This window comes from Carcharhinus amblyrhynchos, chromosome 2 (genome assembly GCF_965287045.1).
Source record: "Carcharhinus amblyrhynchos chromosome 2, sCarAmb.v2.hapA, whole genome shotgun sequence".
Lineage (NCBI taxonomy): Eukaryota > Metazoa > Chordata > Chondrichthyes > Carcharhiniformes > Carcharhinidae > Carcharhinus > Carcharhinus amblyrhynchos.
The window spans coordinates 91,414,859-91,438,589 of NC_137325.1; the positions used below are offsets into that span (position 1 = coordinate 91,414,859).

Genomic DNA, 23,731 nt, shown 5'->3' on the forward strand with positions numbered 1-23,731 from the left:
TTAACATACAAGTCTGCATTTCCGGTGTCTCCCGAGGCTCTGACCTTATTTAATACCCCCTTCTATAACCCTCCATCCTCGTTTCGCTCATGTGTCTGTCTAAGTGAACCTTAAACGAGTCCAACGTGCCTGCCTCCACCACCCTACTCGGTAGCGCGTTCCATACCCCCACGACCCTCTGCGTGAAGAACCTTCCTCTCACATCCAAATTATACCTCTCCCCCCTCACCCTTAGATCATGACCTCTCGTAATTGTACCCAGTCTAGGGAGCAGTCTTTCACTATTGATTCTATCTATTCACTTCAGTATCTTATATACCTCTATCATGTCTCCCCTCAATCTCCGTCTTTCCAAGGAGAAAAGTCCCAGTTTATCCAACCTTTCCTTGTAACCCCATCCCTCCATGCCAGGCAACATCCTGGTAAACCTCCTCTGCGCCCTCTCCAGAGACTCCACGTCCTTCCGGTAGTAAGGTGACCAGAACTGGATGCAGTATTCCAAATGCGGTCTAACAAACGTTCTGTACAACTGAAGCATTAGACGGCAGCTCTTATACTCTATACCCCTTCCTATAAAGGCTAACATTCCATAAGCCTTCCTCACAACCTTCTCCACTTGTGTTGCAACCTTCAGAGACTTGTGAACCTGCACTCCCAGGTCCCTCTGTATTTCTATACTCTTAATCAGTCTACCTTTTATCATGTAGCTCCTCTCTGCATTATTCCTTCCAAAATGCATCACCTCGCATTTGTCAGGATTAAATTCCATCTGCCACCTATCTGCCCAATGTACCAACCTATCTATATCCTGCTGTATCACCTGACAATCCACCTCAGTATCTGCCAACCCTGCCATCTTGGTGTCATCCGCAAACTTGCTGATCACACCACGTACGCTCTCTTCCAAGTCACTTATGTAGACTACAAAGAGGAGAGGTCCCAGTACTGAGCCCTGCAGCACACCACTGGTCACTGGCCTCCAGCCTGACAAGGTCCCCTCCACAACTACCCTCTGTCTCCTATTACCCAGCCAGTTCGCAATCCACCTAGCTACCTGGCCTCGTATCCCATGCGCCTTAACCTTTTCTACCAGCCTACCATGAGGGACTTTGTCAAACGCCTTACTGAAATCCATATAGATGACATCAACGGCTCTCCCATTGTCAACCGTTTTTGTCACCTCCTCAAAGAATTCTACCAGATTCGTAAGGCAAGACCTCCCTCTAACAAAGCCATGTTGCGTATCCCTAATCAGATCGCAACGCTCCAAATGCTCATACATCCTACCCCTAAGTATTTTTTCCATTAATTTCCCTACCACCGATGTCAAACTCACCGGTCTATAATTTCCAGGGTTATCCCTACTACCTTTTTTAAACAGCGGTACCACATTTGCTACCCTCCAGTCTTCTGGGACCTCACCTGTGTCCAAAGAAGAGACAAAGCTTTGCGCCAGAGGCCCAGCAATTTCATCTTTCACCTCCCTAAGCAGCCTGGGATAAATACCATCAGGCCCCGGAGCTTTATCCGTCCTTACGCTACCCAAAAGCCCTAGCACTTCCTCCCTCGTAATAGATATTTCCTGCAACTGATCCTCAGCTCCCTCCAAGAGACCGCACGATTCCGAACCCCTCTCCTTTGTGAATACCGACACAAAGTATTCATTCAGGAGCTCCCCCATTCCCTCCGACTCAATACATAACTCCCCATTTTTGTCCCTAAGAGGACCAATTTTCCCTCTAACTACTCTCTTGCCTCTAATATAGGAATAAAATGCCTTTGGATTTTCCTTAATCCTACCAGCCAAAGCCATTTCATGCCCTCTCTTCGCACTTCTAACTCCCCTTTTTAGCTCCCTCCTACTCTCTCTATATTCCTCCAGCGCACTCTCCGTACCCAGTTGTTTCGACCTAACATACGCCTCCCTCTCCTTCCTGACCAAATCTTCGATACCCCCTGTAATCCACGGCTCTCTAATCCTACCTTTCCCATCCTTCCGCTTAACCGGAACATACCTCTCCTGCAACATTTTTATTTTACCCTTAAAAGCCTCCCACTTGCCAACCGTGGACTTGCCAGCTAACAGTCCCTCCCAATCAGTGTCCTGCAGCTCCCTCCTAATCCGGCTATAGCTCGCCTTGCCCCAGTTCAGCACACTCCCGTTCGGCCGGCACTCATCCCTTTCCATTTTTATCCTAAAGTAGATGGACTTGTGGTCACTATTAGCCGCATGTTCGCCTACCTCTACCTCAACCACCTGCCCCGGCTCATTACCCAACACTAAATCCAGTATAGCTCCCTCCCTAGTCGGGCTAGTTACATACTGCTGAAGAGACCCTTCCTAATCACATTTTACAAACTCCTCTCCCTCCGTACCCCCAGCTCTAGGCCCCCTCCAATCCACTCCAGGAAGATTAAAGTCACCTTTAATAAAGTTAGTAAAGTTGCTGACGACACCAAGATTGGTGGAGTAGTGGATGAGGTGGAGGGCTTTTGCAGGCTGCAAAGTGACATTGATAGGATGCAGAGTTGGGCCAAAAAGTGGCAGATGGGGTTTAACCCTGATAAATGTGAGGTGATTAATTTTGGCAGGACAAACTTGAATGCAGATTACAGGTCAATGGCAGGGTTCTAAGGAATGTGGAGGAACAGAGAGACTTGGGGGTCATATCCACAGATCTCTGAAGGTTGCCACTCAAGTGGATAGAGCCGTGAAGAAGGCTTATAGTATGTTAGCATTTATTAACTGGGGGTTTGAGTTTAAGAGCCATGGGGTTATGCTGCAACTATATTAGACGTTGGTGAGACCACATTTGGAATATTGTGTTCAGTTCTGGTCACCTCACTATAAGAAGGATGTGGGAGCATTGGAGAGAGTGCAGAGGAGATTTACCAGGATGCTGCCTGGTTTGGAGGTAGGTCTTATGGGGAAAGGTTGAGGGAGCTGGGGCTTTTCTCTTTGGAGCGGAGGAGGATGAGAGGTGACTTAATAGAGGTTTATAAGATGATGAGAGGGATTGATAGAGTGGACGTGCAGAGATTATTTCCTCGCGTGGATGTAACTGTTACAAGGGGGCATAACTATAACGTTCATGGTGGGAGATATAGGAGGGATGTCCGAGGTAGATTCTTTACTCAGAGTGTGGTTGGGGTGTGGAATAGACTGCCTGCTCTGATAGTGGAGTCGGACACTTTAGGGACTTTCAAGTGGTTATTGGATAGGCACATGGAGCACACCAGAATGGTAGGTAGGGGATAGCTTGATCTTGGGATTGGACATAGCTCGGCACAACATTGAGGGCCGAAAGGCCTGTACTGTGCTGTATTATTCTATGTTCCATGTTCTATGTTCTGGAAAGAGGCGATACCTTTCACCCTCGAACCGAGGCTGTACCTTTTACCCTCGAACCGAGGTGATACCTTTCACCCTCGAACCGAGCTGATACCTTTCACCCTCGAACTGGGCAGATACGACAATATTTGGAACTTGATCACTGTTGCTGGTAGGGGTATCATGACCACATTCCTTTTCACTCTCCCTACTTGAATGGCCACCTGAATCATGGTCAGTTTGCCCATCTACCAGGCAGTCTTCTCTCTCAAGTAACAAGTACACCATAGCTACTGGTCCGAATCAAGGCTTCTTGATCACTACACCTTGGATCTCCATCTTGTCCCTGACTTTGACCAACTCTAAAGTTCCATCTCAACTCAGGATTCCTCCTGGGATAAAGCATCCAGGTGCCTTTGTCACTTTTTGCTGCCCTGCAATATCTGCAACTCAGATTTCAGCTGAACAACTCTGAGTCAAATTTGCTCAAACTCCAGGAATTTAACACAGAAATTGTGTGCAGGATCGTTATGCTCCGTTCCAGCCTCCACATACTGCAGTTACAGTGCATCAGCCCTGCTGCATCAACCATTTAATTACTTAATTCTTCTATAATTATCAACCAATTATTTTAGTTTATTTAATTAAATTGGTTTATCTAGTTTAATTACTACTAAAGTAATAACACATTTCTGTTTCCTAGCTGAACTTTTGCTCGAAGAAAAACACCCATCAGCTGCTGCTTGTAAAAGGAAGAATTTTTAAAAATCACCTTTGCACCAAATTGCCAACTTGAGCACTCTAGTATGTGCTCCCCACGCTATGGTAGCAAATATTGTTTTCTTATGTAAGAGTATATGATTCACACGTAAGTTAGCACTACTAATTCAGCTTCCTACTACATAAATTAACACCTATTCAGACTACAATTTTCAGTTAATTGACCATTATCTGTCACTGACAGATATCGTGGAATAGCATCCCTACAGTGCAGAAGTAGGCCATTTGGCCCACCAAGCCTGCAGCAACAACAATCCCACCCAGGCCCTTTCGCTATAATCCCAAATATTTACCCTGCTAATCCCCTGACACTAAGGGGCAATTTTCCATCGCCAATCCATGTAATCCGCACCCCTTGGGCTGTTAGTTCAGTTGGACAACATGGTCAGCGCAGGCTTGGAGGCCAAAGGGCGTGTTCCTGTGCCATAATGTTCTTTCTTTGTTCTTTGTTATTTTTGGAGCGTGGGAGGAAACCAGAGTACCCAGAGGAAACCCATGCAGACACAGGGAGAATGTTCAAACTCTACACAGTGGCCTGAGGTAGTAATTGAACCTGGTCCCTGGCGCTGTGAGACTTCAGTGCTGACCACTGTTAGAATATAACGGGTGACAACTTCGTATTGGATGTAATGTGACAATGGGAACAAGATGTAAGGGTCAGCTGATCCAGTAAACCATGCAACCAATTACAGAGTGATGTAATAGTCAGCTGACCAGCTAATTCACTGTAAATAAGGAACTATGTAAAATTGTGGGGAGCTTGGAGTGGCCCAGGGCGAGGCTCCAAGTTTGGTGTAATGATGTTTCTTTATTAAACCTTTTCTTTGATTTATAAGTTGGAGTAAGTTTTGTTGTATTTTCATGAGCTGCAGTTTGAAGAGTTCCTTCTAAAGAAACAACCACTATGCCACCCAGATAGTTTCTGTTAAGCAGATTGCATTCCTGTGTTATGGTTCTGGTCAGAAACTCCAAAGTGTTTGCATCTTGAATTTGGCTAGGATGAGCATGATGGGTTTCACTTCAGGTATAATTTGAATGATCCACTAAGGAGCTTTTATTAAACAAAGTTTATTTAAGTATATAGTTAACATGTATAGTAAGAATATTAGGAATAACTTCCTACCAATACAAATATCACTGAAACAACCACAATAATGTATCACCTTTAACGAATATAGGAGCTGTCCTTCTCAAACCAATCCCATAAACAAAACCCTTCAAACAGGTTTAATATAGCATAGTCTAATGCTCACATGATACTGGAATTGAGTCCTTTGAATAAAGTCTGCAGTTCTCTGGATAGATTCAGAACAGCTTTCCAAAACTCCAAGCAAGCCACTATAAACAGATTTCCCCCCTTCAGAAAGGCAAGACCTTGCTTCCAGATGACCAGTAGAAATTCCAAAACCATGGAGCTGGCTGGCCTTTCTAAAACTAAAACTCAAGCTGCAGCCAAACTGAAAATGAAACCTTAAGCTCACTGGAAAGGAAAAATAAAACTAGCCAAAAACATATGACTGTCGTCCTAACAATGCAGGATCGTAAAACAACTCAGAGTTAAAATAAACAGACACCATTAAAACAGCAATAGAAACATTCCTCCAGACAAACGAGAAATGAGAAAACAACTGAAGCCAAAAAGGCCTGCTTACAAATGGAGAAAACATGATTTAAAAAACCTCTCTTAAAGGTACACGAATGCCACACCTGTCACAGCTTTAGAAGTTCTAAATCAAATCTAAATGTTAAACAAAGTTGTCGGTATTTCTCTTCCTGCATCTAAAAAGATAATGGATTGGCATATGGCACTGTAGTTAATACTGCTGCCTCACAGCACCAGGGACCTGGGTTTGATTTCTGGCTTAGGTCATTCTCTGTGCTGAGTCTGCACAGGGTTTCCTCCAGGTGCTCTGATTTCCTCTCAGTCCAAAAGCTATGATGGTTTGATGCATTGGTCATGCTAAATTCTCCCTTAATACACCTAAACACAAACTGGAGTGCGGCAACTAGTGGATTTTCACAATAATTTAATTGCACTGTTAATGTAAGACTACTTGTGACACTAATAAAATAGAGTTCAGTAACAAGCCTATCTGTCAATCAGCTTCATTTCTGCGACTGAAGTATCTGCCGTTTCTTTGCTCATTCAGGCAATGTTTCTTAATCCTACAAAACAGAAGCTTCTAATTTTTTGTTATAATGGAGAGTAACTGCAGAATTCTTGTATTTTCTGATTTAATTGCAGATAGTATGTTCATACACCATTACAGATCTCCTTTAGGTAGGGATTATCAACTGTTCCTTTCAATTATGTGGGAGTTTTGCCCTTAAACAGAAAAGCTGTGGGGACAGAATAGTGGAGGTGGTGTTATGCCTGATGTTCTACTCTTCTGAGTAGCTGAAGAGTACTAAGAGGTACTCTTCAGATTACTAATCTGAAGACTACGAAGTGGTACTCTTCAGATTCTGCTGGAAAGCAATTGGGTTCTCTTCACTCTGAAGAGAGCAGATGAGGTATCGTCAGCAAACAACGTATTCATTCATCCACACTGAATTGTCTGCAAACACAATTTTGAGTTAGCGTGATTGAGGGGAGCTGATTTGAGCCAAATAAATTCATGCTGGAATACATTCTGAATTTTATTATCAGATGCATAATGAAATCTGTATTATCCCATCATGTTTACTTTGAACATTTTTATATTATGCCCTTTTTTCTTTCTTGTCAATATTTCTTCATTTTCCCATATATCTTTGCATCGTTAGCTCAGTTGGCCAGACGGTGAATTTGTGATGAAGAGCAATGCCAGCAGCACGGGTTCAATTTGCATACCAGCTGATTTTACTCTGGAAACCCCTACCTTCTCAATCTTGCCCCTTGCCTGCAGTGTGGTGATCTTCAGGTTGAATCACCACCTGTCAGCTCTCCCCCTCAAGAGGGAAGAGTCATCTGGGATATGGCAACTACCATTTTATTTTCCCAACTACAACTTTGCACCATGCGTATGTTGTGAGCTGATTACAAAAATATTTACATCTACCTTTGTGTTCTATTTGACGCATTGCAACTTCTATTTCATTTCATGTCAGATCCTTTTTGTGACTGCTACAAAATTCTTGATCATTTGTGCATATAATCTAGGCTGGCACATTGCACTGTTGGAGGTGTTATTTTTTGGTCAAGAAGTATTGCCAAAGCCCTGATTGCTTTCTCAGTTACATGTGAAAGATCCTATGGCATTAATTCAAAGAAGAAACTGTTATTCTAGCCAATATTTATCCCTCAACTAACATCTGATAAAAATGATTAATCTAGTTACGATCACATTGTTGCTTCTGGAGGCTTGCTCCTGTGTGTAAATTGAGTCCTCTATTTCCTGCCATTTTATTGGCTGCAAGACACTTGGGACATCTTAAGATTATAAAAGGTTGTAGGTAGCACTTTCCTCCTCAACCAAAACCATTAATACAGATTATCTAATCATTAGCCATTTCAATTTTTGGGAATTGGTTGTTGCATTTTCTGCATTACAACAAGAGCTACACTTCAAAAATGCCTATCAAGTTATAAAGTGCTTTCATGTGCCTAAAGTCATGGAAGCTCTTTCTTTTCTTTATATTTTGGGTTGTGATTATTCTACTGCATTAGAGAGGTCATCAGCCCTTATCCATCATACCTGTTTTTCTCTGTTGTACTCTGCTGTTACTGTGTACTCCACAGCTTAATGAAGAGACTTGCTCATATTTATAAAGAACAGATAAAGAATCATTGCGATCAGTTGCCTGTTCAGAAATTACTGCTGACAAAATTGTTTTCTTATGAACTGCACTCTTCAATGTCATTCAAAGATATAATTGCATTATTACTTCTTTAATTATCAGAATAAAAAGCTGTCATTTCACTTTTTCAGGGGCTGTTGGTAGTGCATAATTTCTCTACATGCACTCGCAGTATGTGTTTTTCATAATAGAAGATCCGAAGAATTTCTTTTGTTAAGAAGTAAACCATTTATGAGCGGGTCTCATTCTTCATATTTTTTTTAAATTCAGCTCAAGAAATTTAACTTTTCAACCTTTTGGATTTTGATGTTCTTTTATTTAACTAACAACAATGCAGTTGGCAGTATTGGACTGACAAAGTTATTAAACACGTTGGTGTGAAAAGCTGAATTAAAAGGATGCAGTTATTCCAACCAACAGTTCTGGGTGCTGGTGATGGTTGATATGATTATAAGTGAGATTCGTTCACCTTTTCAAATAGGTTCTGCTGCTATGGAGCTCAACAATATTCAAAATGTTTATTTAAATATAAGCATCAGCTGAAAAAGACTAAATTCTTTCTAGCAATTTTCATTATTTGAAGGGATGCTGATGGTAATGCTCTCTCACTAAGCAAATGGCAGCGGACCCAACAATGCAAATCTATTTTTGCACATAAAGTAGATCAGGCGGATAAGCTTGAGGGTGCAGTAATCAACAAATGAAATCAAATGGCAAAACTGGTGCAATGCAAATAGTTCTGTGCATACTTTCTTTCCTGGTTGTCAGGTTAATAAATGTTTCACGTAGTCTAGACTAAAATAGAAGATTCTTCATACATATAATGTGGTCAGTTTTGCTGAAAGTAAGTACTCATTGGGTCCCAAAAGAAGGATATTTCCTTCACTTTGTTCAATTATCAGAATACATTTCCTAACAAAAATAAAAGAACATGTGGCCAAAGCAGAGCAGCCACATGGAAAGATTCCTCCTCAAGGAGAACTTTTTTTTGAACCATAATTAAGCTTTCAAGATAGCCTGCCAAGGTATGAAATAGAAATTGAAAATGATCAAACTAGCTCCACAGATATAATAATTCTTTTTCCCACAAAAGCGCATGTAGCTGTGAAAGATCATACATTAGTGAAGAGAATAAACCAAGTCAATAGCACCAAGTCCGTTTCCAGCTGAGAATGTTTTGATATGGTTCATGCATGTGGAGTCTTAGAGGAATCAAACAAATTCTGTTGAATGGTGAAGAGTTATGAGAGGCATGTTATTACTTTAAAAATCTAATGAGCAAGGATCATTAACTGGGCTAGCTCTGAATGCCACAAATCCTAATTAGCAGCTCCTCCTACTATCTTTCATTCATTCAGGGTTGCCTTCTTGAATCTGGTCATCTTCATAATCTTTTTCTAGTTAGACCACATTGCATTAGCCTCTGTTGGTACCATCTTCAGATATATAGTATCCAGCATGACTAACCAGCTGTAATCTTCTCATTATGAAATGCTAATTTACTGCACACAAGCTGTTGAAAGATTAGTTGCTTACTTGTCTCAACTTTTTCCCCAATATTCTAGTAAAAAAAATTGCATTCAAAATTTGCTTTAATATCTTCATCAAGGTGAGGGTCTTCCTTTGTTTCTTTTGCATGTTTATGTATAAAGATGGATGCAAAACATCCCGAGTGTAATGGATTCTCATTTGCAAACAGTGGTAAAGGGATTACGTTAAGGACAATTGGTATGAATTATATAGGACCCAATTCCAATTCATATAAAGGATTGCCATATTGTGTTCAAGCACCAATTAGCTCATCAAGTTTGTGCAGCCCACCTAGACACATGGTGGCAGCATGAAGTACAGTAATGGGCATCAGCTTTGAAGCTAAGATCTCAAAATTGGCAAGTCAAAGAAAAACCAGGAATGAATCCTGATCAATGGAAAACTGAGTGCAAAGAGGAAGTGAGGAAGAATGGAATGAAAGAATGCGAGGTCATCAAACTAGGAGGGAAGGCTCTGAGTCAAACCTCTACTGCAGAAAAGTATTCTGATATAGATGTCGCAAGCCTTCAATAAATCTGCTCCAAAAAGAGGATTGGTCACCATATACAGCAGAAGAGATGAGCAGGTCAGCATAATGCAGCAGAATACTTGCTGGTGCACAGAGAGCGAAAACATGGCTTTCCACTGGAATAGCCAGAAAAGGAACAAGCATCTCATTGTTGGGCATGTAGGTTTGCTAGGTATCTGCAGCTGAAGTTATTCAATATAATCTGACAAAAATTCTTGAAATTTCAAAGTAGCTCCCCCCACCCCAAACTCTTGATAAATCTGATGCAGAAATGTGTTCCAGTATCCAGGAGATTCACTGGCACACTATTGCAGGAGAAAGTCAAAAAGAAGCCTGAAGCGTGCATGAGATCAGAAAGACTGAATTGTGAATAAGATTCGCAAGACCTCCCCTATGCAAAGCAAGACAAATTGATCTCTTAAGTACTTTGCATATTGATGATAAAGCATCTGGTAAGGATACTGGCAATGGGTCACTAACACTGGGAATTGGGCTTGAACAAAAAGGTTTACTGGGAATGGGATCAACTTCACTAATTGATTGAGTGGGACAACAGAAAAGGACTTACCGTTGTTCCATGAGACAACTGGAAGTGGATGCAGAGAATCGCTGCTTCTGAGGACTCTTCTTAGGACACACAAACTGCTTAAACGAATGCTCCCTGGATCTGGAGGAGGAGGAGTAAGGAGCTGCTAGAAAGATCAGAGATTGACCTGAATCCACATTCCTCTGCTCTATTCCCATTTATGATGGAACTCAAATGACTATTTTACCCAAGTTATGGGTCCAAGATAATTCATGGTCTAGGAATCTTTAAGCAGATCAGTTTATAAGAGTTAAGCCAAGATGTGTCTGTCCAGTTTTGAACACTGCTCTCCTTTAAGCTGTTGTTAATGTTTCCAAGTAAGAGTGTAGCTATTTCTGTGATTATAGTGATATGCCAAAGAATCAAAAAAAGGCAAAAAAAGAGTCATCCCACTGTTGGTTACAATGCATTGTTAGTTAAGAAGTGGTTTAAATACCATTTAGCTTGACGTCTAATTATTTTCTGGATTAAGTATTTCAACAGGAAATTAAAAGTTAGGAAAATTATTGTTGGGCAAATTTAGCATTTCAAAACGTTAATATCCATTACAGAGAAATTGACTCTTGCTAAACGTAGATGGCAAGAGTCAAGAGATAGACAGACTCCCTGGTCTGTAGGGTCTAGTATTTACATATGATTATCAAAGCCCACCTACTCCCTAACAAACAACTTCATCGACTGTTGTAGGAATATGAATCATCAGGTCAGAGCAATCCCCAGGGCCAGAGCAAAACATGGCTGCAGCAAGCATTATACAGATTACAGTGGAGCTGAAAACCATTCTTTGTGCTTTGGAATATGTAGGACACCAATGTGTATACATCTAATTCATCCAATTCAATCTTCATGGCAGATTAGTCAATGAGGATCCAGTCTTGAAGATTTATTACCCACTTTTATACCTGCAACAAAGTCTGTCAAACAAATAATCTTCTCCACGTCTACAACACTTTAAGTAATTGATTAACGTCAACTACATTCATTATTAACATTTCCTGAAACAATTTTAAATTAGTACTATACAGTATAATGAATATGTGGTGAAGATCCATTCAAATCAGGAAGCAAAAATGTGAAGCTTTTTCCTCACAACGTTGAACTTTTTATTCAATAGACCCTCTTGCATATTCTTACAGGAAAATCTAGATTTTACCATGCTACTAGATAGATTGTTACTTGCTGTTTCATTGCAAGGAAAATAGAAAAAGATGCACACTAGCACATGAGCACTATGTTACAAAATACAGTGGAAGCAAACACAGTCAGTTCAGTCTATCAAGCATTCAGTCTGGTTAATATACAATACACTTTCAGACTACTTTCACTTCTTGGCCTGAGGTACCATTAATTGAAAACAAAGAAATTGGCCTATTGCTTCAACTAAGTCGATATTCAGTGTTCTGGATACTTATCTAAACATAATGAGTCTAAGTTTGAAGTTTTTTTCTTCTGCAAATAGAATGTGCATTTGGACTTCAACAAAAAACAAAGAACAAAGTAAAGTACAGCACAGGAACAGGTCCATGGGCTCTCCAAGCCTATGCCAATCATGATGCCCTAACTGAACTTAAAAAGCACTTACTCGGAGTGTATTCCTTTATTTCCTTCCGATTCATGTACACATCCTTGTCTCTTAAATGTTGCTAATATGACTGCTTCTACCACCTCATCTTGCAGCAAGTTACAGGCACCCATTACTCTCTGTGTGAAAACCTTCCGCCACACATCTCCCTAAACTTTCCCCCTCTCACATTGAATCTGTGTCCCCTTTTAATTGACACTTCTACCCTGGGAGAAAACATCTGACTATCCACTTTATCTATGCCTCTCATAATTTTTTAGACCTCTAGCAGGTCTCCCCTTAGTCCCTGACTTTCCAGTGAAAACAATCCTAGTTTATTTAACCTTTCCTCATAGTCAAAGCCATCGAGACCAGGCAACATATTTGTGAACCTTCTTTGCACTTGCTCCAAAGCTCCCACGTCCTTCTGGTAGTGTGGTGACCAGAACTGCCTGCAATACTCCAAATGCGGCCTAACCAAAGTTTTATATAGCTGCAACATGATTTGCCAACTCTTGTACTCAATTTTTGGACTTCATTTCGTTATTTTCCCACGTTCTCTGCTGTTGGTTCATCATAAATTTCCATCACATTCATTCATCCTCTTCTGATTATGCAACTGTCAACTTTGCTTTTTGTGTCCTTCCTATCCTCAGAAATGTTCATACTTTGTGAATCAGAAAGCATCTTCATGTCACCCACAAATTGCAACTCAATCAACCTTTGACTTAAACTTTCAAGTATCTTACTGTTTCTTTCCCATTACACCACAAAGTAATGACTTGATAATCCGTTCTGCACTTCTTCTGCTGTCTGCATATCACGTATATAGCGTACTGTAGCATAACCCTCAGTAAAAAAAATTATACATTATCAACTAAACTATTGTACAACTCCTTAAAATATTTGGATCATTATCTTGAAAACTACAATATAAATATTTTTTGATCCAATGTTACATTTTGGTCATCTGAAAGTAAATTTTATAAAAAATACACCATTTATATTCATAACAAACTATTAAGGGACAGTAAACTCCAGTTTAAATGCAACCTGTATGGTAATATCACTGGATTATTAGCCCAGGCTAATACTCTGGGTGTCATGGGTTCAAATCCAACCATGACAGCTACTGAAATTTAAACTCAAAGACTAAAGGACAAAGAACAAGGAACAAAGAACAGTACAGCATAGGAACAGGCACATTGGCCCTCCAAACCTGTGCCAATCACGATGCCTGCCTAAACGAAAATTGTATTCACTTATGGAGTCCACATCCTTCCATTCCCATCCTATTCATGTATTCATCTAGATGTCCCTTAAATGCCGCTACCATACCTGCTCCCACCATCTCCCCGGGCAGCAGGTTCCTGACATTTACTACGCTCTGTTTAAAACACTTGCCTGGCACATTTCCTCTAATGCCTTCAATTAATAACTCTGGAATATAAAGCTAGTCTCAGTAATGATGACTGTGGCAACTATCACTGATTTATTGTAAAAATCCATCTACTTCACCAATGCCTTTTAGAGATGGAAATCTGCCATCCTTACCTGGTCTAGCCTACATGTGACTTCACAGCAACTGCAATGTGGTTGATTCTTAACTCTAAAATTGCCCAGCACACCACTCAGTTCAAGGGCAATGAGGGATGGGCAACAAATGTTTGCCTTGTCAGTGCTATCCACATCCCATGATAGCCACTACTGCTCCTAGTTCTTATGTTCTTATGTAAAAATAGAAAAAAAGTGATTCTGGGGGGTCTCCTAATCATCCAGTGGTAAAGCCACGGAAACTGTAGGAAAAACTATTTTTTGTTCTTTAAATGGCTCCTTCATTATAGTTGTGGAAAAGAGGAAATCCCTCACAGAAATTCATCCCATTATCATTGAAAATAAATATATTCATTGTTTTATTGTTCCTGATTTTTGTTCAAAAAGTTCTCGTATAGTGGAGGTCGTTCGAAATTTAAAATAATGGGATTCATTTTGGGGTACCACGCTCTGAACAGGAGCTCTCCTGGTAGAAAAAGTGGATCAGGGAATTGGCACTACCGTATTCTAGCGCTAACTTCTTTTGAAGGCAGCGTCTCTGCAGGAGTACAGGATAGTGGAATTAACACAAATGTTTTGAGTTACATTGGGCCAGATGTTGCCTGCAAATGATAATGAGGGTAAAAATTATTTATATATAAATAGTACCAAATTTTCACAAGAAAAGGTCAATCTCACTGTCTGGCCCACCATTGAGTTGCAGTGGATGACATGAAGTTTAGTGTTTGTATGATTCAAAACAAATTAAAACTGTCACAAAGTTAAGACTTGACAGGTCAAGTCTAAGTACCCATTTAACAAAGTGATATATGTGAACTATTACTAATCAAGCACTAGGGCATTGAAAATTAACAGGTTAATTGTCATTGTTGGACGTTTTAAAAATGTCCAATTTGAGTTGTTTAAAATTAGTTTTAATTTTTCTGTCTCTTTTTCCCTCTTTTAACCTAATATTCTCTTTATTCTCTTTTTGTACTTGATTTAACATTGAATTCATCCACTCTTGTTCACTCTTCTTCTCGGTCCATGCACTGTTCATTTCATAATGCTTCCATATAATTGATGAAGGTGATTCTCACTAGTTTGCTCTGTTTCCATCACTGAGACATTATCCGCACGCACTTGCAGTGACTTCCCACACAATCTAATTAATTGCAACCAGCCTCATCAAACCAGAGGGTAGTGACTTGACAATTAAGGCTTCCAGATGGACTGAATCTCATACCGCACCCCGCTGCATCCTACTCTCCCCTCCTTCTCCCCACTGCATCACTCAACCATACATAGACAGTGCTTATACAATATGAACCATGCTGCTACCATGAACACAACAGGGCAATACATCCGCTTTCTCAAACATCAATTCTGCTAACTGGATTGCTCGAGAGCAAAAGTACAGTGTTTGTCAGACCATGTCTCCACCTCCTGTGAAAGCCACTTAACAGCGCCTTTGCTCCAGAATTCCTCCCACTGACATCCCTTTTCGATAGACCATCACAGCATCCTCTTGGCCAAAAGCCGGAAATAAAAGACACCACAAAAAGTTCCATAGTAGCTTAATCCAACAACACTTCAATAATCCATACCGAACTGAAATAATCATCCTTGGGCAATCCCTTAGTGTCCTTTTTGCAGACAACTTTGCCTGTTCCAGTTCTCCTATGCAGTGCTATCCCAGTGGTTGCAGCATGGATGGTATTCATGGGGAAATTTGGAAACATCCTCGCTGCATTATCTTCAATAGCTTTGAACCTTGACAGCCTGATTTCAGACTACATCAACCCATTGCAGGAGGTGTCAGCTGGGGCCCTGGTAGAGTGGCAATAGGAGCATGAATGTGGTCATTCTGAAAGAGGACAGCCAATTCATGCCCAACAAAGCGATTGTCACTACCGCTGAACAGTACCTCAACAATCTGAGTAATTTGCTGGAGAGCAGATGGCTGGTCTGATGCGAGAGTCTCTAAGTCCCTTCGAAACTGGTATCTGCAAACATGTTGGCAGCTGTGTGAAGCTGCATGGCACCAAACGGGGCAAGCATGTCAACGAGCAGGAATCCCATTATCTCAGTCTGAGATTTCACTGCAGCATTCAAAGATTGGGTAGCTTCTCCCTCTGTTGCAATGGAAGCTTGTAGATCAGAACGCTTGTACACAGCTAGGGCCACGTGTGCTATCATGGAGTTGGCAACTTTCACACTGGAAATGGGCTCCCTTCTGTCTGAAGCCCTGTACTAAGTAGGAGATGGACATTTTCATGCTCTTTGACAGTGACAACAGGCATGTGACAGGCCTGCCAAAGCACCAAACATTTCACTGTGTGTCTATCAACCTTTTCCTGTGCTACCCCATTGGAAAATGTAACTCCTGTCATGAGGCCATTCAGGCTCTGGAAAAACATGGAAATGTAATGTAATTGTCACATGTGATTTATGCTGTCCCTCACACTCATGGACACGTATAAATTTCATTTTCAATTGAGTGCAAGCTTTTTAGTAAGTCTGCAAATAGTCAACCAACATAACTGCTGAGATGAGCGGGAGGTCACCTGGACCTTCCAAATAAGTGCAGATGGGGAGTAAAAGGTGCTTCAATCAAGAAGCAGCAAAACAAATGTTCATACAAAATGCTAACGTGTTATTTATTAATCCTTGCTGTGGAGAAAGTGAATGAGGTAGCACATTATTCATCAGTGACAGAACAGCCTTAGAAAGTGCAGTGTGTTTTTATTTTGTCCCATGCTGCACAGTTGATAAATGACTAGTTGGTGCAGGTGCAACGTCTGCAAGGTAAATGACACGTATGATAATCTTTTTATTAATTTATGGGATGTGGGCATTGCTGGCTAGGCCAGCAATTATTGCCTTTCCCTAGTTGCCCTTGATAAGGTGACGGTGAGCTGCATGCTTCAGCCGCTGCAGTCCCTGAGGTGTAGGTACTCCCATGATGCTGTCGGGGAGGGAATTCCAGGATTTTAACACAGCAATAGTGAAGGAACGGTAATAAATTTCCAAGTCCAGATGATGAGTGACCCCCAGGAGCTCCAGGTTTGTTCCCAAGTTGGACTCTAGTATTAAACTCAAAGGTCTTAGTTCAAGGGTAGAAACAAAGGGCCCAATTTTTTTATCAAGTTGCGCCCGTTTTCAGACGCAAAACCTTGGTAAAGTTGGGCATGTGGCATGTAGCATGATCCGCGCCTGCTTCCGCACCGTTTCCCCCTTTACCAAGGCCCAAAAATGGCCGCAATTGGGACTTGCATGCATTTAAATTGACTTAATGGGCTGCATGCCCAACTTTACGGCACTTCCCCCTTTACCACCGCATTCGCCCATCCAGATTTGGAGCGAAACAGATATGCTCCACAAAAGTCTGTTTTGCGCATTCCAGTTAGTGAGGAACTGTTGAATGTCCGACAGCTCTCTGCTTGAGATCGGTGGGGGGGGGACGGAACGGGGAGGGGCCACTGCCATTCTGCCTGTGATCAGTGAGGGGAAAGGGTGGCTGTTGCCACTTTGCCTGAGACCAGTGAAGGGGAAGGGGGTGGTCCACTGCCACTCTGCCTGTAATCAGTGAGGGGCTCATGATCGATCTGGGTGGTGGAGGGGTGGGGGGATAAGGAGGTCAGTAATGTTGTGCGGGTGGGACAATGTCTGTGGGGGCCAGGGGGAGGCATTACCCGGCCCAGGAGTGATGTGGCAGGGCAGCAGCATTCAATCTTGTTTTTCTGCACATGCACAGTTAGAAATGCCGATCGGAGCTGCAGGATTTCAGACATGTTAAATCCCGCCCATAGGCTTTTGCAGTGCAATTTGGAATTGCTGTTATTTTATTCAGGCAGAGTGCATATGGGACCGCCTGAGAATAGGTCTAAAAGTCGGATCTGAAACACTCTCAGTTTCAAGTCCAGCCAGCACTTAGAATCAAAATGGTAAAATAGGACCTGAAAAGTGTGTTCAGGAGTCCCACTGGACACATATTGCAAAAGGAGTACGTGACCACAGAGGTCAAATCAAAACTCCAATGAGCTGACTGCAATGTCACAAGAAGTTCAGTGTCATCACGAGTGGCCAAGGTCAGTGGCAAGTTCTTCATCTCCTACCAAACACATCACAAATCTCACATCCTGCTTAAAATCCCCATCACTCACCCATAATCAATCTCTAGCAATCAGGACTTGTGTCGAACATTCGTATACTCTATCTTACACTTACATACGTGTCAATGGTTCAATGGAGTTCATTGGAGAGTGCAGGAGGCCATGCCAGGTGCAATACCAGCCATACGTAAAAATGGAGTGTCAACCTGGTGAAGCTACAACACAAAAGTACTTGTGTGCCAAACAGCATAAAACATCTTCAGCCAGAAGTGCCGAGTGGATGATTCATCTTGGCATACTCCTCCTCGACAATATCAAGGCTTGGGCTGACAAGCAGAAAGTAACATTCATGCCACACAAGTGCCAGGTAATGACCATCTTCAACAACAGAGAATCTAACCATCGCCCCTTCATTCTCAATAGCTGAATTCCCCATGATCGACATTGACCAGAAACTGACCACTATGACTACTAGTGCAAAACGTTAAGTGCAAGCTGAAGATGGTGCACCTGTGGACCACTTGCTTTCCACTCATTCCCACTTCTCTCACCCCAACCTTGCTCCTTTTCACATATACTTTCAAATATCCAATCAGTACCACTTGGTCACGATGAAAGTGAGATCAAATTTCTCATAGAGATCCACTGTCAATTGGTCAAACCCTTGTAGCCAGCAGCTGAGATGCTGGTGCTACGAGTACTTCAGAGGGTAGTACAGAGACAGGATCAGCACATTGTGCCCCAGTAGCCATGAATGGACAGCAATCAGAGGAGGGGAAAGGATGGAACGTGCGGCAGCTCCTCTGAGGGTAAGGTCACAGATGAGTTCTGTTGCAAAAAAGTCAGTTGAGAACTTCTGTGGGGCAGCTTATAGAAGAAAATTGAAGGGTATGTATGCAAAGATGATTGATACATTGGCAGTCCTGCCAATGAGTCAACTGTCAATGTCAAGGAGTATGAGGAGGCTGGCTCCAACTTGGCATAAGGCTTCATATAGAACTTTCCGGTGTAAACAGAGTGGACAACTCCGTGGGAACATTTGTTGACTCAGCCGAGATGAAACTCAGATTGAAGTCATGAAATCAATGCTTGTTGACATGCAGCCCCACAGTCCCTGCACAGTTCAGGTACAATCAGAGCCACAAGAAAAATTATAGAGCATGCTGTTGGCCTATTAGATTCAAGTGTTTTGGTCACTCTGGGAGCTTCCTACAACATGAACCAGACAAAATGGGTGGCACCATTTCATTTTGCTGCATTTTGCACAACCTGGCAATGCAAAGTAGATTGATGTTAGAGGAGGCACAAAAACAAGAGGTCTCATCACTTTCGGAAGAATTGGGTGAAATGAGGGAGAACCATAAAGAAGAGGGTGCATCACCATAAGACCATAAATGTAAGACTAGAAGTAGGCCATTCAGCCCATCGAGTCTGCTCTGACATTCAATGAGATCATAACTAATCTGATCTAATCCTCAAATCCACTTCCTGCATTATCCCCATAACCCTTAATTCCCTGACTGAATATAAATCTGTCTACTTCTGTACTGAACATACCAAATGGCCCAGCCTCTACAGCCCTCTGCGATAAAGAATTTCACAGATTCATTACACTCTGAGAGCAGAAATTCCTCCTCACCTCTGTCTTAAATGGACAGCCTCTTACACTGTGATTATGCCCTCCAGTCTTCTCAACACCTACCCTGCCAAGCCCCTTGAGAATCTTTAATATCTCAATAAGATCACCTCTTATTCTTCTAAACTTCAATGAATACAGGCCCAATGTCCTCTATCTCTCTGGTAAGAAAATCCCTCCATAACCAGGATCAACTTTGTGAACCTTCACTGGGCTGCCTCCAATGCCAGTATATCTTTCTTTAGTTAAGGGGAAGATTGTTCACAGTATTCCAGGTGAGGTTTACCTAGTGCCTTGTATAATTTTAGCAATACTCGCTATTTCCCTTTGAAATCAAGGTCAGCATTCCATTTGCCTTCCCAATTACCTGCTGAACCTGCATGCTAGCTTTTTGTGATTTATGCACAAGAACTCCCAAATCCCTCTGTGGAATCACACTTCAATACGACAAGCTAGGATTAATCCCCTTACCTAAAAACCTTTTCATTAACAGATCTTGCTAATTCTGCAACACTCCCTTGATTCTTAATTCTGCACTAAAGAACAATGAAACTTCTAGGTCAATTACTTTTGGATAATGCAGCTAAGAAGTTGCAATGAAAATGAACTATAAATCAAAGTCTCAAAGGTAAGGAATGTGTTGGCTTTAATTGTAAACACAATTTTGTGGTGCTTACTTTTGTCACCCCGATGACAACCCATACTGATCTTCATAAAAGGTTTACTAACTCAGCTATTGTGGTGAGGTGCTCCTCCAGTGGTTTTGAACATTTGATGGGATCCTTGTGATGCTTGTAGTCACTTTCTGCTGATGCTTCAGTCTCTAAGAGCCTGGTTGCAGATTGCAGCAGGCCCATTGCTACCACTGCAGTCAGGCCTTGTGAAGGCAACATATAATGGTGGCCTTTATTCGTGGCATTTCTCTTGAGGCTGCCAAACTGAGAAGATCATGTCAATTATTGTTCTTCCAGTTCTGAAACCACACCAGGGTTTAGGGTAGATATGTTCAACCAACATTTAAAGTCTGACATGGACAACACGTGCAAATACGTATCCCATGATGCTCAGTTCAGTTGTTGCCATTGCTGTTATATCTTGTACAGGGCCATATTCTTTGCAACATGCAAATCCTCAGGCCCTGTCCCCCTTGCCAACTGTGGCAAAGAAGTTTGTGCAGATTTTTTTTATTCATTCAAGGAGTGTGAGCATTTATTGCCCATCCTTAATTACCTTTGAACTGAATGGCTTTCAGAGAGCATTTATAAGTTCACCACAGTGCTGCGGATGTGCAGTCACGTGTAGGCAAGACTAGGTTCATTTAGTAACAGACTTAATAAACTAGATGTGTTTTTACAACAATAGTTTCATGGTCAGCATTGGACTTCAAATTACAGATTTTCATTGAATTCAAATTTCACCTTCTGCCATAGTGGGATTTAAACTCGGGTCCTCAGAGCATTGTTCTGGGTCTTTGGATTACTAGTCCAGTGACAGTGTCACAACACTGCTGCCTCCCCAGGAGTTTCCTGTGCTTAATGAATTCCAGCAGTATAGCATTAGCAACTGCAGATTTGCAAGCAAGTCAGTAGCTTTGCTCAGCTTTTTCACTGAGGATTGAATATCCAGCTCATAACAGGTAGCTTCTCTATAGTGTCTAGACTTTCCTCTGCAGCTCTATTCTCCCTCGCGTACAACTCATGCTTGCATTCCACCCATCCCTCCAACTGTTTCTTGCTGTTGGTATGACTCTCTTAACTTTATTTTCATGGATTTGTTTTCTTTGCTGATGCATCTGTTGTATTTTTGTTTCCTTCATATTTATCTAGCATTTCCTGTGTCAATGAACATCTGGATATTCTGGCAAACATGTAACCAGTATTCATTGGCCTTCTGCCTGGCAGTCTGGGGATTGTATTTTGAGCAGCTCTCAGTACATTCAGAGTTTTCTTGCTCAGATCTTGCTTATAATTAATGAGAGCATATTGCTTGGCTTCAATAACAAGTTCCAGCACACTGATGTTTGCCTTGGATTAGTCAGCATTTTCCCTCTCCTTCTTCCCAAATATTGAGGGTGTGGAATTGCGGTAGGTTCCATTTCACTTCTGCATTCTGTACTGGATTACCGGAGAGCACCTGCCCAATTGAACAAAGAACAGTACAGCACAGGAATAGGCCCTCAGCTCTCCAAGCCTGCATCGATCACATTTATCTATCTAGACCAATCATTTATATCCCTCTATTCCCCATTTGTTCACGTCTATCAAAATCAGTCTTAAATATGGCGAACATAACTGCCTCAACCACCTCACTTGGCAGTGCGTTGCAGGCTCCCACTGCCCTCTGTGTAAAACAAAAACGTCCCCCGCACATCTCCACTGAACACTTCCCTCCTTATCTTGAACTTGAACAATTGCTTCCAATTGTTCACCCGATCTATGCCACTCATAATTTTATAAACTTCTATCAGGTTGCCCCTCAACCTCCATCTTTCCAGGGAGAACAATCCCAGTTTATTCAATCTCTCCTCACCCTCCATACCAGGTAACATCCTGGTAAACCTTTTTTGTACTCTCTCCAAAGCCTCCACATCCTTCTGGTAATGATGACCAGAATTGGACACAGCATTCCGAATGTGGCCTAACCAACATTTTATACAACAGCAACATAATTTGCCAACTTTTATACTCAATGTCCCAGTCAAAGAAGGCAAGCATGCCATATGCTTTCTCCACCACCTTTTTCAACTGTGCTGCCACTTTTAAGAATCTGTGGACCTGTACTCCCAGATCTCTCTGTGTGTCTATGCTCCTGTCATGGCTCTGTCATTTACTTTGTAGCTCCAGTGTTGAGGAGCTGTTGGCTAGTGAAATCTGGAACATTGTCTGATATTGAATTCAGGTTATGTCACTGGGGCTGGCCACTTCTATAATCTACCTATAAACCTGACAGAACTCATATTCAGGCATGCTTCTTCTAGGGCTTGAGTAAATGATTTCCTTTCTCTTCCTCACCTGTTCCGGCAGGAGCTCCCAGGTAGTTTCTAAAAACCAGGATGCTTGTTTCCTCTACACCTTTGATGTTTCCTTTTTTGCTCAGTAAGACTTGTCTGCGGGAACCAGATGGCAATGCAAGCTCACTTTCAGAAATGTGTTTCTGCTTTAAGTTGATCTCCAGCTGAGTTTTTAGATATTGTGCTGCAAAGTGAGAGTGTTTCCTACTGTGTCAGCTGATCTGGTAAAAAAAAACTCGCCTTAAGATAACAAAAGGCACCATGTTTAAAACAAAATAGACTTGCTTTCCGATGTAAGGGGTGGACGAGTTTCTGATTCACAAATACACACCACCACAAATTGCCCAAATTCTGATTGTACTTCAAAAGACAATTGTGACTCTTACAATTGTCTTATCTTCATATTTAAAATATCTGTGACCTATTCCAAAATAATGTATTATTAAGTTGCAAAGTGGAATTACAGTTGACACCACAATGCACCATAAAAAGTATCATATTTTCAGTGGGAGTCAATAACCACAGTCCACCAGGTCATGATTGTTAATCTTCAGTGGTCACATTATATCCCTTCCTTCTAATTTTTAGATTAGCCTTTATGAAAATTACATTATTGTCAATTTCAGTTGCCTCTGCAACACAGATGAATAAACCTGCAACTTCAGTTACAGCAGGCGAAGATATTGCACTCTCAGCATTACTATTTGTCCTTACCTCAGGGGAAAGGTCTTTGGTTTGCTTTTCATAAAATTAAGAGTTTGGATTGTGAAATGTGATTTGAAATATTGGTAGAAACCGCAGAATTTGAAAACAAGAATTATTTTATTCCATGTCTGTTGTGCAATGCAGCTTAAATTTTATTTTGTGTTGAGTATTTGTTGTTGCTTACAATTGAATTGTTAGCTTTTTAGACATGTTTAGCTTTTCTGCTGTATTTGTATCTATTTTTTCCAAATGTTGCATCTGACTTCAGTGTATAGAACATTTAAAGCTGCAACATAGGGGCCAGTGAGGTTCGTGACATCAGCTCCACGAAGGAAATTGGTGTAGAGCTGATTATCATGTGGAAATCTCCATTTCCATAAGCCTGGGACAGTATTCTCTGGGTCCTCTAGCATCACTCCACCCCCACGCCTCTCCCACCTGCCTCCTTCGGGGTTTACAGCTGCTCACCGCCAGCGAGAAATAGGTGTCCTGACCACTAGTTGGGGCTGCCCAGTGGTTGAGGAGACAGGGGCTGACATTGGGACTAGCACAGGGGAAGTCCAGTAGGTCAGTGACAGGGGGTGGTCGGGAAGGCCAGTAATCGGGGGGGGGGGGGGGGTTGTTGGGCCAGCCAA

The 23,731-nt window shown here is 41.7% G+C and overlaps 1 protein-coding gene across 2 annotated transcripts in view; it reads right to left on the reverse strand.

The window, feature by feature from the left end:
• LOC145356485 (adenylate cyclase type 1-like) overlaps window positions 1-23,731 on the reverse strand; it is a 242,107-nt gene that overhangs the window by 124,537 nt on the left and 93,839 nt on the right. Inside the window, exon 6 of one of the 2 annotated variants that reach the window (XM_080209218.1) lies at window positions 10,519-10,617. The exons of the other annotated variant lie outside the window; for it this stretch is intronic. Coding sequence (XP_080065344.1) covers window positions 10,519-10,617 — 99 coding nt within the window. The remainder of the gene's footprint in view (window positions 1-10,518; window positions 10,618-23,731) is intronic. 2 annotated transcript variants of the gene reach the window in all.